The sequence below is a fragment of the Python bivittatus genome, unplaced genomic scaffold (assembly GCF_059951505.1).
Source record: "Python bivittatus isolate LINGU-HERP-01145 unplaced genomic scaffold, Pbiv_v1 ctg000670_np1212, whole genome shotgun sequence".
In the NCBI taxonomy this organism is placed as follows: Eukaryota; Metazoa; Chordata; class Lepidosauria; order Squamata; family Pythonidae; genus Python; species Python bivittatus.
In genome coordinates this window covers 797,492-815,912 of record NW_028277094.1, presented here as the reverse complement: position 1 = coordinate 815,912, position 18,421 = coordinate 797,492, and the positions used below count along the sequence as shown (strand labels likewise).

Sequence of the window (18,421 nt, the reverse complement as noted above, 5' to 3'; positions counted from 1 at the left end):
GAAAAATGCCATTTTTGGGTCCCAGGTATAAAAGGAAAGACAGCAAGAGGGGGTGAAAGAACTACAGGAGGATTCACTTCTTCAGTGTGTCTGGGAAGGTGTTTGGTGGAATTTTGATGAAAAAAGTACAAGAGGAGGCAATTTGGAAGGGCTGTGTGACTTTATGCTAGGCAGGGGGGATTACTTAGCCAACCTCCGACCTCTGCAAATATCGATTAGATGGTGCCTTTTAGAGTCCCATCTGGAAGCTGTGCCTGCCTGACCTTTTCTGGGTTCAGAATCAGGCCTGAAGTAATACTTTGATGAGAGACAACCTGAAAATATCCAGCCTACAGACTCAACTGAGAAAAAAAATGTAGAAGAAGGCGTGAATAAATCCTTTTCATGCCAAGAAAATGGCATGGTTATGTCCAGGTCTGACTCAACGAGGCCTTTACGTATGTATGTTATTGTTCTGAAATGAAAGAGTCTAAATTTCTAAGCTCCTGACAAATTCACTTTGCATTCTCTTAGGAAAGAAATCTTGCCATTCACAATATGGCTATGTGTGTGCAGTTCTTAACACCCACCATTTGGAACCCTATAGCAGTGTTACGATGTATTAATGTTAGTTGAATAAAACATGTAGTTCTTCCCAATATATTCAGATCAACAACACTACAACAGCCTGTAGTTTGTACCCAGATTTACAAATATGATCACTGACTTTGAACAAAGAGAGAGAGAGAACCTTCTCCTGAGCCATGTGGCACACCAGATTGTTCCTTCATCCTTGCCAATGTTACACAAGGAGGGGGAAGGGATAATTAGTCCCAGCATCTTCCGCTTGTTGCTTCCTTTCCTATTGTCCCTCCTGATCATCTGAAGGCATTAAGGCACTTTCAGGTTTTGTAGGTGAAAAACTCATCGGAAGGGACAATATCTCTATGGAACCTAGAGCTCGGTTACGCTAAACAAGTACCAGAAATCACGTAGAACCCTGTTCCTATTTTCTGGGACTCTGTTCGGTGTAGTGGTTATGGCACTACACTAATAACCAGGAGATTGTGTGTTCCAGTCTGTCCTTGGGCACAAAGCCAGATAGGTGACCTTGGGCCAGCCCCTCTCTCTCAGCCCTAGGAAGAAGGCAATGGCCAACCACTTCTGAAATCTTGCCAAGAAAACTGCAGGGACTAGTCCAAGCAATTGCCAAGAGTCAACACTGACTCAAAGGCGTGTGTGTGCACATGCGCGCACACACACACACGCTTTTGGTAAAACACTGCCTCTGTTTTACTCTTTCAGGAAGTTCTGAAAGTCATTTAATCCAACGTACAACCCACAAGCACCAGATGAGTGTTTCTTTTCTCCATACTATAGCCACCTGTTCAAGTAATAAATAATGCTGGGTGTCTTTGACAGACAGACATTCTATAATCTGTACCGCCAGAGCCAGTGCAGAACCAAGTGTGCTGTTAAACCTTTGGATTTTTTAAAATGTCAAGCTTTTTAAAACTGGGATTATTCTTCTGAGTTGCCAAATATTAGTCTTTCGACGGAAGATAACACAGACCTAGCTATTTTGTTTCAGTATCAATATAAATGGCTCATCGCAGCCAGAAAAGTAGCGGGCTGATTTCTTTCTTTCTGAAACAATAAGCAGTTGTATAATTGCAAGGAATTCGGGAATTTCAAGATGTTGGACTCGCTCTGTATCGAATGATGCTCTTAGCCAATTAATATGATTTTTTTTTCATTTTTTAAAATTTAGCTTTCACACATGGAGGCATGAAAGCAAACATTAAAAACACTGCATACTGACACTGAAAAATCAACAGAGGATGAAAGGAAAGGAAAAGGGAAATAATCTTTCATGTTAAGATAAGGGTGTGTCTATACACACACCTATGAATGCATATATGATCTTAAGGAGAAATACAAACACTTTATATAACCACGCTCAGTATTTCTATCCAGAATGACATGAATAGAAAAATAATTGGGAAAGCATCGTGAAGACAACTAATAATCAGCGGTGATCAGATCTGAGTAAAGTTTCCCTTTGGTGCTGATTATTTATTTCAATGTTGTCCAAACGTGGCCACTTTAAGATGAGTGGACTTCAACTCCCAGAATTCCCCATTCTGGGAGTTGAAGTCCACTCATCTTAAAGTGGCCAAGTTTGGACAACACTGATTTATTTGATTTGTACCCTGCAATCCCTCTTCCATTCTTTCCCTACAACAACTCCATCTGGTGGGTTGGACAAGGTGACCAAAAGTCACCCAGGAAGCTTTCATGGTGGAGGGCGGATTTGAACATAGGACTCTATTCTTAACTACTTTAAGAACTTAAACTTAACTACTATCACATACAGTACAGGTAGTCCCCGGGTTAAGAACACCTGGTTTAAGGATGACCCATATTTAAGAATGAAGACTATTTTAGCAAAATTTGAGTTACATACACAATGGTTCGAGTCCAATATTATATTATTGTATACAATATTATACAATAATACTGTTCCGACTTACATACAAATTTGACTTAAGGACAGACCTTGGGAACGGAACTTGTCCTTAAACTGGGGACTACCTGCACTTTCTCTCCTTTTAAATAATCTTGGTTGTTTTTAGGCAGAACAATTTTCCATACTTTAAATACCACTCATCTGGTGAAAAATGTATTTAAATTTTCCAGCGTTTTGCTGTAACAATCCTAGCAACTAGCAACAGGAATTGACTCAATTTCTTAAGTTGGGTGAATTGATATGCCTCAATTGGTTAAACTTGCATAAACGTTATATTTAACAGAGCCAGGAGACAGTGTGTCTATGTGCATACACAGGTACAGAGAATCTGTATTCTGGTTCACTGGTGTAAGTAATAGTTTATTAAAGACATTGTAATAAATGAATTTATTGAAGCGTCGGAATCTTCAGAATAATGTGGAGGGGAGGACAGGAAAATGCAACGAGCAAATCATTCTTCATGTGAAGATAAGGGTGTTATCAGCACAGAATTGCCCTACTGTTTTCATATATGGGAAGAAGGGAGGGTAGAAATAGGAATATTGCATCTGTTTATGTATGGATAGAATGGAACATGGCACGAATTATAGCCAATATAGCCTTTTAATGTCATGGTTGTGCAGAACTGTCTTTGATAGCCACATTTAGGCTTTGCATAACTTGTGCGATTCTTTGGGTGCAATGGGTGGGCGATTGCTTGAATGTGGCCCAGACGAAGATGGAGAGAAGGATGGCGTATCGCCCTGCAGAAGCCAAACCAGATGGCCAAGCAAGTGATTGCAGGAATGTAGAGGAAGTAATTGGGGAGTGTCTTCTCCCTAGCCCAGTGGTCCTCAAGCTTGGCCACTTGAAGATGTCTGGACTTCAACTCCCAGAATGGCTGGCTGGGGAATTCTGGGAGTTGAAGTCCAGACATCTTCAAGTGGCCAAGCTTGAGGACCACTGAGGAAGCCTTATAGATGCTCTCCCTACTAGGGTGTCTGATCCATGGGCCAGCCTTCCATAAGAAGACTGAGCATGCCTTTGCTCAAACACAGTTCAGCTCATAGTTCTTTTCTCCAGAAAAATGTTCTCTCTCTTTTTTTTTTCTCCAGGTCTGGTCTGGTTTTAAACGGCATCAGTCCTGGGGGTGGCCTGGGCACAAGGAGAGGCCTGCCGCACCAAGGGGGGCCTTTCCCTGGCCACCAGCTGCCCATCGCAGAGGCCTTGAGGGTCAGGGGAGGCAGGCTGAAGACCCCGGGGGCCTGGCAGCATCTGCCCGGTCTCTCTCTCGCAGTCCTCCTTCTGGTCCCCGGAGTTGTGGTCTCGCCGTCACCGCCCGCAGGGCCAAGGGAAGGCGGCGCTGCCTTTCGCCCAAGGGCACCCGCCCCGGCTGCAGGGCACCGGCCCCTCTTCCGCCGTGCCCACCTGCCGAGCGGCTTTCCTCGCCGGCTGCTTCCTCCCACGGGCTTCCCCCTTTGCCCCGGCCGGGCCAGCCGCCAGCCCCCCGGCGGCCTTCGCCCGGCTGCCGACCCCGCGCTGGCCCTCCTTTGTTCGGAGGGGAGGCGAAGGCAGGCAGCCTGCGCTAACGTCATCGCCACCCACGTCACCCCCGCTCGGTGTCCACGCAACCGCTGACGTCACGCCTCCCCGGGGGTCCTCCCCCGTCTTTAACCCCTTCGCCCCCGCCTCCCTCCGCAGAGCGCCCGCCGCCTCCGCGGGGGGGATTCTCCCCTCGCGGCTGACGTCACACCGCCCCACCGCCCCCTCCCCACCTTGAGGCGCCGCCCCGGCCCGCCCCTCCCCACCCCCGAGGCCGGCGCCGCGCGGAGCCGCCCCCGCTCGCCGGGTCGCCGGGAGCAGCAGCAGCGGCGGCGGCGGCGGCGGCGGCAGCCCAGCCTCCCCGCCTCCCCGCGCTCCGCCGTGAGCCGAGGGGCCGGCCAGCCAGCCAGCCAGCCAGCCGAGCCATGCGCCGCGCCGGAGCGCACCCGGAGGCTGCCTAGCCGGGTCGCCCAGCCCCCCCGCCGCCCGCGCCGTCCACCCGTCCGACCGTCCGTCCGTCCCCTCCGCGCGGGGAGGGACGAGCATGAGCGGCTGTCCCGGCTCGGAGGCAGCAGGGCACAAGGCAGGGCCCCCGCGGCGCCGGCGGCGCCGGCCCCGACTGCCAGGAGCGCGCCGGCGGAGGCGGCGCCATGGTGCCCTTCGCGCCGCCCGAGGGCGCGGAGCAGCCGCCGCCTGAGCCCGACGCGGAGCCCTTCTGCCCTCCTCCTCCGCCGCCGCCTCCGCCCCCGCCGCCGCCGCCCGCGTCGCTCCCCGCCGCCGCCGCCGCCGCCGACCTGCCGGAGATCGCCGGGGGAGGAGGCGCGGGGGGAGGAGGAGGAGGAGGAGGCGGCGGCAGCAGCAGCGGCAGCGGCAGCCCGGGCGGCGAGGTGAGCGCGGGGAGGAGGCTCTCGGACGGGCGGGGAGAAGTTGGGGGCGCGGGGAGGGGCGCCGCGCGCGGGGCGGAGGGTCCTCGCCCGGCTGGCCGCCGCCGCCGCCCCCTCGTGGCGCTGGGCCGGGGGCGCCCCTCCCGCAGGCGTCGCGACCGGCCGCCCTCCCTTTGGGCTGGGGGTCGTTGCCCACCCCCCGAACTTTTGCTGACATCTCCTTCTCCCGCGGCCCCGGATGCGGTTCGGGGCCGAGGCCCCTTCCCCGGGACTCCTCCGAGCCAGCATCCTCCGCTGGTGCCCCCCAGAGATGTGGGGCGGCCCCGATCCCCAGCCGGCGCCGCCTCCCCCAGCCTGTCTCTTGCACTAGGCTCTTAGTCCTGCTCCAGTCCGGTTCTTCTTCCATCGGTGCCCTCCAGCCCCATCTGCCCCCCTCCCCGCCCCAGCGAGGCCATCCGAATGATTTAGGGCATCGGCTCCCACTTTCTTGGGTCTGGTTTAGCACAGTCACTCTCAGGCTGTGGCGCTCAGACCTGCCTCTCAGTCCCCGACCGGCCTCGCTCTCCTCTTCCTCCCCATCTGATAGTTTCCTGCCTTACCCCATTCCCACTTCAGGCCTCCCCAGCAAAGTCGGTGCAGGAGTGCCAGGTTGGAGAAGGCTGCCCTGATCATTCTGACTCTCCCCCACCCCACCTTTGCTTGTCCTTACCCTGTGAGAGCTGAAGTTTTTTTCCATATGTAAAACTTCTTCCTCACAGGATCCTCTGAGCAGAGTGCAATCTGAAACCAATATAATCAAAGGGTTTTTTTTTAAAAAAAGCAACCTTTCCTCCTTTCTACCTTCTCTCTTCCCTCCTCCTCCAGCTTTTGGTCCTCTGCTGCATAGCATCCAAGAGTGGGTCTCACATTCTGTTTTCTTCCCTCATCTTCCCTTGGTTTAGATAGTTCCTTCAGCACTGTCCACGTTTGCTTGTCCGTACCTTACCTCGACTGATTGTACCTACCTTCCGAATAAATCTAGTTTTGAACTGTTGCCAGAAGCTTCCAGTTCCTATTTTTAAGATCTTTCTTCCAATGTCTCCTGGAATTCTTCTGCTCCTCACCCTAGAGGAGGAGATGGCCCCAGGCATGAAGGATCTATCCATCTCTTTTCTCCAGCTCCCCTCTCCTAGAATAAGGTGCAGGACTGTTTTTCTGGCCCTTCAGAATGACTTCTTGGAATTAAACAGTTCGGATGATAAGGATGTGTTACACTTCTTGAGTTCACGAATCTTTGCACCAGCAAAGATCCTAAAAGCCAGGATGTTCACACCTACAGTCTCAGTCTGCGATAAAGGTTAGGACATCCTGAACTGGAACAAAACTGGATTAATACTTAATTAACTATTATTATTTGCTAAAGTGATTCTTCTGGGTGGTGGTGTTTTTTAGTATTCGTTCACTTTACTCTAAAATGTGTGGCGGGGGGAGGAGAAACAAGAAATCTCTACTTCTTTGGGGCATTAACGTACATTCAGCACTGTTTGTGCTGAGAGAACAAATTGTTTGTTGTCATCACTACTTGCGTATCAACAGAGATCTTTGTATTCTGAAATTGTCTCTGAAGTAATTGAGAATGCTTTGAACCCCATACTGAATGCTAAGTGGCTCTAAATTATTTTCTCCCTTTTTTTTTTTTACATCCTTTTAAAATACTTTTGCCCTCCATGTGTTTTGTTTGTCCTTGAGATGTACCCTTTAAGTAGTCCAGAGAACCTCCAAATTCCAGCCATGTTTCATTCATCAGCCCTACAGGATGATGCTAATATTTCATTTCAAAAATAGGAGGTAAGCTGGAGGTTGTCTTCTTTGGGGAGGGGACATAATGTCCTGTAACTATGAAAACTAAAGTGATTATTAAGAATACGCTTTCTTGCTGATTTGCCATTATAAACTTTCAGAAAGCCACGTGCGTTTCTATTATGTCCATATTTGGCCTTTCCCCCATGGAGTCTAAGATAATATTTATGACCCCCCAGTGAGTGATCATACCCTGGTCACTTAGTTTCAAGGAATCCTGTCCCATCACCTATTCTTAATCTAGTCCAAGTCGTAAAGTTTGCTCTGACCATTTAAACCCTATTGTAAGAATCTGTGCATTATACAGTGCATGCCATCGTTGTTTGCTGATCAAGCTGCAATAGGCAGAGTCGACCTATTGCAGTTAGCCCCAAACCATGGTTTCCTAACTGTAAATGGCTAGGTTGGCAAAACAAAGTCAATTCAGCTCAGATCGACCAGATGCTTCAATCGGGAAGTCTATCACGGCTGCTTCCCTGGATTGATCGGCATTGTCTTTCCACCCTGTATCTTGTGTGTCTGTAGTCTGTCTGCAGTTGGGTTCGCTGGTCCTTGGGGGATGAAGAACTGATGTGGTTACTGTTTCTAGCCAAGGAGAGGCAAGCAGCTTCAGGGCCTCTCAAGAGCTCATTTACCATGGAAAACAACTTGGTTGGATTCCCACAAGATGTTCTAGCGTAAAGGTTGTCTGCAAGCTGGTCTGCAGAACGTCTGCATTCACAGGATGTTGGGAAGGGCCCTGGATTGGCAGGGCTTTTTAACCTTGGTGACAGCTTTTTATCAGAATGGTTTTTGTTCTCTTTTAGGCGGGTTAATTTTAGCAGTCTTTGTCCCAGACACTACCAGGAGTTTCATTAAACAAACATACTGGATGCATCCGTTACTGTCAGAATAGGGACGGATTTATTTTTAAAGTTAGTCAGCAGTTTCATTATAAAAATAAGCAGTGACCTCAGCAATCATTTCTTTAATTATTGGTCAGTTTTCTTGGCACCGGACTAATTCTACAATGGCTGTGGCTGGAATTGCAGCATCTAATACAGTGAGTTCTGAAAATTTACACTGGGGAATCACCCCGTTGGTCTATAGACTGCTGTGTGAAATACTGAAATATTTGTGTTGCAGAGATGTGAAGGGAGGCAGACTGTACCCTGGATCTCTTTTTTCTAGAAGTGGGTGATGAGAGTTGGAAGGGAACTCTTGCATTCGTGCCAGGTTACATGCGATGTTAATGAAAGATCTTATCCAAATACTGCTCTGAAAACTGGTCAGACTTGCCTCCAATTGTACTTCAAGTTTTTTTTTTAAGATACTGGTTTTGAAAGGTTCCTCTGAGAGGAACTTTTGCTGCTAGTGACTGCAGTTTCATGTGGCAGAGTTGCGAAGGAGGGAATACATTGAATATTCTGCTAGACCATTCCAAATACAGCGCCATGCTACAATGTTTTCTTGGAAGCAAGTCGTGTATCACTCCGTGGCGCTTAACTAGAACGTGAGATTTTACAAGAACCAAGTCATGGTGATTGAAACAACTTTTGTGCAGGATTGTAGCCTTTATATTTTATACGCTCTCTGTTTGTGGGTCCGCAGAGTGCCGTTCGTAAGGACTGTAATTACCGTGCTGTTCTCTATTATAGCGGCATGTACTTTGAAATATTTCTGTGATTGAATGCTTAATCAGATTTTCTTTGCCTCCGTAATTTAGGCGAATACGGGAATAAAGTTTCATGATTGGGTATAGATGCTGAAGATTAGTACTTTTATTTGGAAATGGCAGATTTGATCCCTGCAGTATTGCCAATAAATTCTTAATTTTATTCTGTAGGGTAATGAAAACATGTGGTTAGGGCTTATCCTCGTGCGCATGGCACATTGTAAATGCAGTTCCTGCGGGTTTTTTGTACACGCTTCTGCTTAAGAGGGAGTCCTGTCACTTCTTCAGGGATTTAGAGAGAAATATTCACACGCACTGGATCTCTAAGCAGAAGGAATGGAGGAATTACTGGCGTGGCGATCTGATACCTGTCTTTTTCCTCACTTGTGACCATGAGAGCTACTGGGTAATAGTTCAGAGAGGGGACATAGATTTCCCACCCACACCCTACACAGGGCCTCTTCCCTCAGTGTTTCCGACCCCTTATTTTAACTTCAGTTTCCTGCTCATGCATTTGCTAATCGAAAGACACCAACTGCTAACTGCAAGAGAAACTCGGCTATTCATTTGATACCGAAGTCAAACGTGCGTGGCTGCGAAGCAGGAATTCCTGGCATTTACACTAAATGATCAAAGCATCTGCCAATCCTGTTTTTTTTTTTAAAAAAAAACAGATTTAAATGTAGTTGAATTAACTCTTAGGTATTTGTTTGTGCGCCACAGGACAAAATGTGACTGGGCTGGTTTTGAAAGTAACATTGGCTTAAATGTGGATACTATACAATGAAGCAATGAAGCAATGTCTGGTTTTACGTTTTTGTAGTTTAGCATGAAACGGAAACAACTGTAAATATCTTTGCTTGCTGGTATGATAACCCTGTGGAATTGCCACTCCACAGTATGCCCTAATGTTTTCTGCAGCTATTCTGAGGCCTTTATACAACTCGTAGTATATTTGATATATAGCAGCTGATACATAAACTGTTCCTCTGGAAATTATCCGGATGTATGAACTAAGGTCTTTCAAATGTAGAACTGCTAGTATAATCTATCCAGTTTGTCTTTCCTTGTTAGTATTTTAAGATTTGTAGGTTATTATGTTTCTCCATTCCAACTTTTAGCTACTTGTCATGTAGAATTTGTGCAAATTAGGTGTGCACAGGAGAAAACTCTTGTGCACTAAGTTCATGAGGAAGTCAGATGCCAGAATAATGTAATTGCCTAAAATGAAATTATTCAGCCATATCAAAAGGGATGTTTGTTTAGGGTGATACTACTGGATTTGGAGAAAGCAAATATTGCCATGAATATGAATTGAACCTTGCACTTTCAATTGCAATGCCTGTCAATGCCTCTTTTGTGTATGTGCTCAGTGCAGAATATGTGCGAGAAGAAAGCATCATTAGATTATCAACGTGGTACCCCAGTTTATTCTGGGATTGAAATCAATCCTTTGTTTAGATTTGTGTGTGTGTGTGTGTGTGTGTGTGTGTGTGAAGCCTCTTTTCTGGATTGGTAGGTAATTGAATAGAGGATATCGTTTTGGGAAATATTCTCATTTTTGAAAGTGAATTGGAACTCAAACTTCCTGTAATCGTAGCTAGTATTAAATGTAGATCTATAACAAGTAGCAGTTACAATTTTTGGGGAAGGTTTGCTTATGTGATGTAAAGTTCAGCTGGCTTCTTGGCTGTTACACTTGGAGATTAAATTACAATATATTTCCTTATACAACATATAGTTAAATAGTGATCGGATGTGGTGATGACCACCATAGATGGTTTAAAAAGTTGGAATCATGAGGGGTTATGCTATGAAGAGCTTGTAATCATCTCCTCCTCCTCCTTCCCTTCTTCTTTTATTCTTCATCTTGTCTTCCTGAGAAATTCTTGAGTACGTCTAGATGTGATAACTGAATCTCAGGCAGCAGACGTTGAAGATCAGCTCTTGAGGTTCAGTGGTGAAGATCTTCCATTTATGCTTGTGAACTCCTGAATGCATCTGAGTGGCCATTATGTGACCCAGAATGAATAGGGAGTTCAGGTAGTGACTGTAAGCACATTGTTCAGATATATGCCTCATAGACTTTGCCATTATTATGTTTGGCTAATGGTTCATAAGTGCCTGTTTGTTTACTGGATGAAGTAAGGTGAGGACTTGTAGTCCAATGTGCAAAATGGATCTGTTGATTTGGGATGACTTGTTTCCAAAATCTAGTTGCAGTAGCATTGCAAATATTAATGTGTGAATACTCCCCAAGATTTAGCTTCATGCCCTATCTGAGGCTTAGCTTCATGCCCTAAAATGCAATTTTGGGGTCCTTGCTGTGGTCATGTGGATCGAAGCATATGGGAGTTGAAGTCCCAAACACTTGGGAATACTAAATTGTCTTTTCTCATGTAGAGCACAAGTAGAAAGTATAAATGTTGGGCAGGGTTGAGCTTCAGGGGTTAGTGACTGTGGTATAGACCAGTGTTCCCAACCTTGGGAGCTTTAAGAGGTGTGGACTTCAATTGCATGGCTGGCTGGGGAATTCTGGGAGTTGAAGTCCACACCTCTTAAAGTTCCCAAGGTTGAGGAACACCGGTCTAGACAACAATTTCCTGATGTTTCGACAGCAACTGTGGCTGGTATCTTCATAGTTTGCTTATTTATTTATAAATGCCTATGGGATTTCATAAGTGCACATTTTACATGTGGAAGACCTGTGTTTGAGTTTCTGGAGAAATGCTACTGATCAGGGTTTGCTTTGGAGCACTCATAGGTGAAATATGAACAAGTATCTTGCCTTGCGTGGTGTTTTATTTTCCCCTTCCAGTGTCAGCCCTTTGAAATAGGGCAAGTCAGGAAACAGCTACTGCAAGGAGGACTGGAACTCTCTTGTTGTCATAACAGAATCTTGAAAGAGTCTCTGTCTTGTACCAGACAGAACCAAGACTGGGTTATCTTGAGTTTCTGTCTCACCTCTCTTCATTCCCAGGCCTGAATTGATGTTTACATCACAGTTCTTGCCTTTCTTCTTCAACGTTTTCTTCATATTCCTCTACTCCAGCGTATATAAATGAAATGCTTTAAGTCGCTAGTCTTTCCTGGTTGAGAGGAAACAAGAAATGATGGTTGCCAGTTCTGGAGCAAGTTGAGATAGGAAGCTATGATCTGAAGGCAGCTTGGGATCCATACTTGGTTATAAGTTCTCATTTTCTCAGAACTGATAAACAGTGAAGGATTGAAAGCTATGCATGCCTTTGAGCAACACTGTGAAAAGAAAAGAGTGATTATGTTTGCAATCAAAAGGGTTTACTGTATGAATCTTCACTTGGTAAGGAGAAGGATGATAATCAAACAGCGTACTGATGTTTGACTACTAGTTCAAAGTACTTGCTGTTATTCATATTCTGTAATTCACATACCTGTTTAGGTTCTGTATTCAAATAGCCTTGTGAAGAAGAAGATAAAAGTTACTTCCTCCCGCTTTTCTCCAATTTATAAAGTCTTCTGGTCATTTAGACCAGTATTTCTCAATCTCAGAAACTTTAATTCCCCATACTGGTTGGGGAATTCTGAGAGGTGAAGTCCACACGTCTTAAAGTTGCCAAAGTTGAGAAGGACTAGACTATATTCTTATTGACCATAGGTGTCTAGGCAAATGGCTGTTGACCAACCTACATTAACCCTTCTGGGTATTGCAGGTTTACAGGCAATTACAGGTATTATTTGTTGTAAAAATAAATACAGTTTCTTATATGGCTTGTTCCCAAATAAGTGAGCATCTCGTTCAGCCTAAGATGGTCTGGTTTTTTTTTTCCCCTCATCCGGTTGCAAAAACAGAAAAAAACTTGGCAGTTTATTAAGGTGTTCTCCAGAATTAATGTGGGGTACTTTTAATCGGTCATGAAATCTAGTACAGCTGTTGGAGTAAATATTTAGAGTAAAACTTATACTTTACAGAGGGATAATGAAACATTGATGCGATGGGTGTTTACAGTTGTCCACCCCAAATAAATTTTGAAACTATTTGGCTGCAGATAATTTCTAGATTTTATATAATTACTTGGTGTCTGAAAAGCAGATGTTTGTATCTGTACATAAACTTAGAATGGTGGTATTACAGAGGAATATGTTCTTAATTAATGTTGCAAAACCCTTGTTTTCCATGTTACTATTGGTCTAGCCTCTTGTTAGTTTTTCATGCTGACAAGAATTTGGCTCAGTTTGTTTTATCTTGCTGGAACTGTGTTTTTGGAACTGGTTGATAGTCTCACAATTAATAATTGTAGATTATCTGTTATGGCAGGAAAAGAGTTCCATGTGTATAGAATAGATCATTTAAAAAAGCAGTCATGAAACATAAGAATTTGGTTCAACTGCTACTGCTTGCAAGGCAGAGTTGAGTTGAAGCAGGAGAAAATAACTTAGTTTTGGTGAAGCGTTATTGGTTCTGGTAATCAAGTAGTGGGTCTGAAAAGCCTCCAGCGTCTAGACACAGGAGGCTTTTCAGACCCACTACTTGATTGCCAGAACCAATTTCATTTGCTCTTTTATAATTGAACAGTGTTTCAAAATCAGTGTTTTGTTGAAAAGAACCATCAAATGATGGACTTCATTTACAAGCACTGGGGGAGTTATTTAAAGTCATGTTTTTAGACTGAAAGTGTTGCAGAGCCAACCCGTGTTATGTATTTTATTTCATTTTAGACATTTATAAGGCTACCCAACTCTACAACAACTCTAGGTGGGGTACAGTGAAAACAAACATACAACACAGTTAAAAAAAAACAAAACCCAAATGTCATAAGAGAAGCAACCATTAACAGCAATCAAGTATGCAGGACCCACCACCCACTCTCACCCAAGACCCCAGAAAAAGCCCGTTTTTTCCATACTCTTTTGAACGTGGCCAGGGTGGGGGCCAGACCTATTTCAGGAGGGACGCTGTTCCAGAAGGCAGGTGCTACACTAGGTCTATCCAGTGATATTGCTTAATGGATGGGACCTGGAGCATGACAACTCCACCCAATCACATAGGACAGGTAGGAGCCATAGAACCAGAAGGTCCTTTAGATAACCAAGCTCTGGGTCATGAGGACTTTATAACTTTATAACCAGCACCTTGAATTGTACCTGGAAGCCTATCAGGAGCCAGTGCAGCTCACAGAGATGTTGTGTGGGCCTAATGAGATACACTCATCATTGCCCATGTTGCTGGACCATCTATAGCTTCTAAGTGGTCCTCAAGGGCAGCTCCATGTAGAGCTCACAGCACTATTAGTCGCACTTCGGCGTAAAGGGTTCTGGACATATGGAAGTTCTGTCAATATTAATGTATTTTTAAGGCATTCAAGGCTCTTACTGTTAATGAAAACTGGTCCATTATGGGACATTACCTGAGAAGAGCTGAATATCAAATTAGAGGCGAGAAGCGAAATGCAAAATTCTCAGTGCTGTTCTTTGTGATACTGATGCTGAGTAATGCACATGCAGGATGCATTAAATGTTCCTCTCATCCACCGGCCCATCCTCTGTTACGTCCACTCCATCCTTGCACTTTCTGTTACCCCCACCTAGGTTGGGATGGAGATATGTGCTTACCACATTTGGATCTTGGCCAGCGTTTAAGCAGATGTAAGTCACAATGCTTCATGGAAGGGTTGTGATGAAGAGAGCAAAGTTCTCACTAATATAAGAGATGTTATGCAATGCTTAACAAACAATACTATGCTATGCATCTTTATTTCTGATCAGAATTCAGGTGCTGGTTTCTCAGTGGTTTGGGAGAAGGATATTTGAAAGACTGTCTTTTTCTGCACAGACCTGCCCGTCATTTAAGATCTGCTCCAGAGGCCTTTTTGTCCATGAACCTATCTGGGGTGACATCCTGCGTTGTGTTTCCTAAAGAGATAACATTGGCCTCTTCTTTCTTTAGTTTCAAGCGAGCTACAAAAGCTTCTGTTCTGTTTGGTTTCTGGTATTTCCCCCCCTGCTCTTCCTTTTTCACCTTGCAATGTTTTAAAGGTGGTAAACTGCTTTCACGTTCACAAACCTGACTTGCTTGGTGTCAGAAAATGGAGTTAGAATAAGTTCATAAACAAATAAAGGTACAAACAGGCAGATGGATGGGGAAGTAAATTAACATTATAGTCTAACGTTCTTGGCAGGGGTACCTCTAGAACCTCATCGGTTTCTGCTGCCGCTTCTTTGCGTAGGGGAAAAAAATTGCCAGCATCTCTCAGGATGTGATTTTAACCATGGGCTTCTCACCCCCTCCCGAGGCATCTACCACAGGGTTATTTAAGGCTTATCAAATCATCTGCCAATGACTTCCACCCACTGCTACACAGATAAATACTCCTAAAACTACTGATGGGTTATTTTAGCTTTGCATCTCTTATTAGCAAGGGGTGAGTATGGCAGGCAGAGAAGGACGCCAAACAGCTTAAACAGCCCAGTAGTAACTGAGTGGGTTGGAGGAGGAGGCCAGTGATTGGCTTCCCTGTGCTCACTTAACTGTAAGCTTTGACTAGCGGGTTGTGGGAATGTAGTCTCCAATTGAGACCTGCATGGGGGCGGCTTTCACAGGGATTAGAACTGAGGTTCATCTCTTTTTTAGTCCACTTAAATGACTATCAAATCAAGGGACCTGCTGGGGCTGAAGTTCAGTATGAAATGAGCTGAATCCTTTTTTCCCCCTTAATGGAAGTCGCTTTCCCAAATGGATCTCTTCGTTTTTCATATAAACATCCTGACTTTACCTAGAAAGGGATTTGCTTTAATCATTTAGCAGTCTGTTCTCAGGCTTGCTGTATCTGCAACGATACCTATTGTTAGAAAACCTGGCTCCTTGTATGACCATGAGGTGACCGAACGCTCTCTTGTTTGCGACTAATTTTTAGACATCTCCAAGAAGGTTGCACGATTTTTATCTGTAGCTATGGCTTAAAGAAGCCGTCTGAGGACCTCTTCATATTACTGATGGTTTCAGGCCAATCTTATACTTCTTTAAAAATATAAGTATGTGTTTGATCTGCTGTATTTGATGTATTTTAAATCAGGGTTCTTCAACCTTGGCGACGTGAAGATGTGTGGACTTCAACTCCCAGAATTCCCCAGCCAGCCACGGAATTCTGGGAGTTGAAGTCCACACATCTTCACGTCGCCAAGGTTGAAGAACCCTGTTTTAAATGATTGGTCTTGGACTGTAAAGAAACTTAGATGTCTCATTTGGTGATGGACAGTATTTGGTAGGACACATGTCCTACTGCATGAGAAGCCAGTGCTCAGTAGAGGTCAAATGACGGTTCAGACTGCAAGGGAGCCAAGCTTAAATACTGTGGAACAAGTTACATTTTACCCAATTCAATTTAACTCTGAATATTCTCATAAAGAGATATTTGGGGGGGCTTTTGGAGGGTGAGAGTGCATGGCTCTGGGAAAGAGATCACTTGGGTGATGATACCCCAACTATGGAATGTCTTTCCCAGAGATGGTCTTTTGTTCCCTACATTGTTGTTTGGCTTTAAGCAAAGATTTAAAAATCTTTTTTCACAAGTGTTTTGATTTGCTTTGGTTTTGTTAATTTTATTCTTTGCATTTTAGTTTTAATGGCTTGTTATGCAGGTAGTCCTCAGTTAACGATGGATATTGGGACCGGAATTTCCGTCGCTAAGTGATGCAGCTGTAACGTGCAATGTTGTGATCGTATCGCTTGGCGACAGCGATCCCAACAGTCCCCATTGCCGGCGTTAACCGAATGCACTGGTCATTAGGCAAGGACCCATCCTGATCCAAGCCATTCCTGGCTTGGTCCCTCCCAATCCTGAGCCTCTGTAAGGTCAGAGACTGCCTCCTCTTGAACTCCCCCCCACCTATCTCCCCCCCATCTCTGCTCTTTGGGCTGCCCTACACAGCGGCACTCCTCGGCGGCAGTGGCAGTGCTGGGACCTGGAGCCTTCAGCAGTCTCACCCAGCCGCCGCCTCTGCTCCCAGGCCTCTACTTCAGCCCCACCGCTGCCACTGCTGCCGAGGAGTGCCACTTCAAGTCCCGTACCTTGGTCAGCCACCCCAGTGCCACAACACAAAGCCCCAGTTGCCGCCCTGCCGTGCCCAGCTGACCTTCACCGTCTTCTTCCTCTTGCTGATGAAGAGGCGCACCTGTCCTGGCCCTATGTGAGGCAGCTGTTGGCTGTGCCAGACCTTCTTCCCAGGGCCGCGCATGCCCTTTTCCAAGTTGCGCATGCTTCTCCAAATGGCTTGCAGGCTTCTTGCGAGCTTTCAGAAGTCCTCAGTGGGAAGAAGACGACAAAAGTCAGCTGGGTGCAGCGGGGACAGCTGGGGCTTTGTGCTGGGCACTGGGATGGGTGGCCATGGTGTGGGGCTTGAGACATTCTGTGGTGGTGGCGTTGCTGGTGGTGGGGCTGAAGTAGAGGCTCAGGGGTGGTGGTGGCTGGCTGAGACTGCTGAAGGCCCTGGGCCTCTACTTCAGCCCCAGTACCACCACTACCACCAAGGTGCGCCACTGTGCAGGGTGGCCAAAAGGGCAGAGATGGGGGAGAGACAGGAGGGTGGGGAGAGTTGAAGCACCCCTGTGGTCATAAGTGTGGGCAGGCTGCCAAATGCCTGACTTTTGATCACGTGACCGCAGGCGCTGCAACCACCACAAGTTCAGGGACCGGACATAAGTATCATTCATTCAGCACCGCCATATCTTCGAATGGTCGCTGAACGAATAATCGTTAAGCAAGGACTACCTGTACTTTCATCAATATTTAACTGTTAATATGTACAATTTCATTGTGTGGACTACCCTAAGAATTTTGTGGTAGATGGTTGGTAACTCCTGTTGTTTCAATAATCAAGAAAGTCTGATTCCTGGATTCATTTTTCAGAATGTGTTATTGGGTGTGTGCAGGTATGTGTACATGCTGTAGGATGGGAGAGATGATGAGCTTGAGTTGTTACTGAATTATATGATAATTAATATAGCAAAATGAATAATTATCCTTGCGTTCTTTATCAGGTTTTTCCAGTTTTTAATTAATATAATCTACATGTTAGGACAAGACTGCATCCTTGTTTCTAAAGTTCAACTGTTTGAACAAATTTAGCAGCTTCATAGTAAGGGAAAAAAGATTGAAAAAAGATTAATTTTGTATAACTTCATTAGATGGGACCAATTATTTAACATTAGATTGAGAAGAAAATCTCATGAGCCATCTGTCTGGAATAACAGTCTTTTAGCCATTGATACTGTTTCACTTGATTTTTTAAGAATTTAATAAAATTCTAAAATAATTGGGTTCCATACACTTCAAGCCACCAGACTCATTTGCCATTTCCAATTTTATTTCATCACCTTTGAGTACTCAGATACAATCAAAAGGATGGTTTCATTTTGAAAACCAGGACATTTGCATCATTGATTAAAAATGATTTCAAATCCCTCACCAACTTTCCTCTATTTTCTGAAAAAGTGTAAAACCCAGTGAGTGCTAATACAAATAAAAAACATATTTTCCTGTCTTATTGTAGGGCCTTTATGTTACCAAGAAACATTATCTAAGATTTCTAGTTGTTCTCATCTTAGAAAAGAAGTTGTGGGAAACTGTTGTTTGCACTTCTGTTCCTTTATAAACATCTGAGAATATTACGCATAAATATTCCTGGTATGATTTCAAAGTATGCAGGGCTTATTTTAGTGTATCTGTTCTATTGCACATTATTACATTCTGTTGCTATCAATTTGTTGACCTAACCAAGTTAATAGGAGTGCATGTTCTACAGGTAGTCTCCAGTTTAAGAGCGAGTTCCATTCCCAAGGTCTGTCCTTAAGTTGAATTTGTACGTAAGCTGGAACAGTATGTATATTGTATTGTATAATACTGTAGAAGTATTGTTATACAGTACAATTATATAATTGTATAATACTGTACAAGTAGTATTGTGTAATGAACTTGAACCATTGTGTATTTAACTCGAATCATTGTGTATTTAACTCGCATTTTGCTACAGTAGGCTCCG

At 44.9% G+C, this 18,421-nt stretch overlaps 1 protein-coding gene across 4 annotated transcripts in view; it reads left to right on the top strand.

Annotated features, from left to right (window-relative positions):
- The first annotated feature begins 4,313 nt into the window (after positions 1-4,313).
- RPS6KA6 (ribosomal protein S6 kinase A6) overlaps positions 4,314-18,421 on the top strand; it is a 56,400-nt gene continuing 42,292 nt past the window's right edge. Inside the window, exon 1 of one of the 4 annotated variants that reach the window (XM_088151858.1) lies at positions 4,314-4,917. In XM_088151858.1, coding sequence (XP_088007984.1) covers positions 4,681-4,917 — 237 coding nt within the window. In that variant the 5' untranslated portion in view covers positions 4,314-4,680. Of the gene's footprint in view, positions 4,918-6,231; positions 6,251-6,685; positions 6,742-7,776; positions 7,796-18,421 lie in introns of those variants that run through there. The other 3 variants (XM_088151862.1, XM_088151861.1, XM_088151860.1) reach the window with 3 other exon arrangements.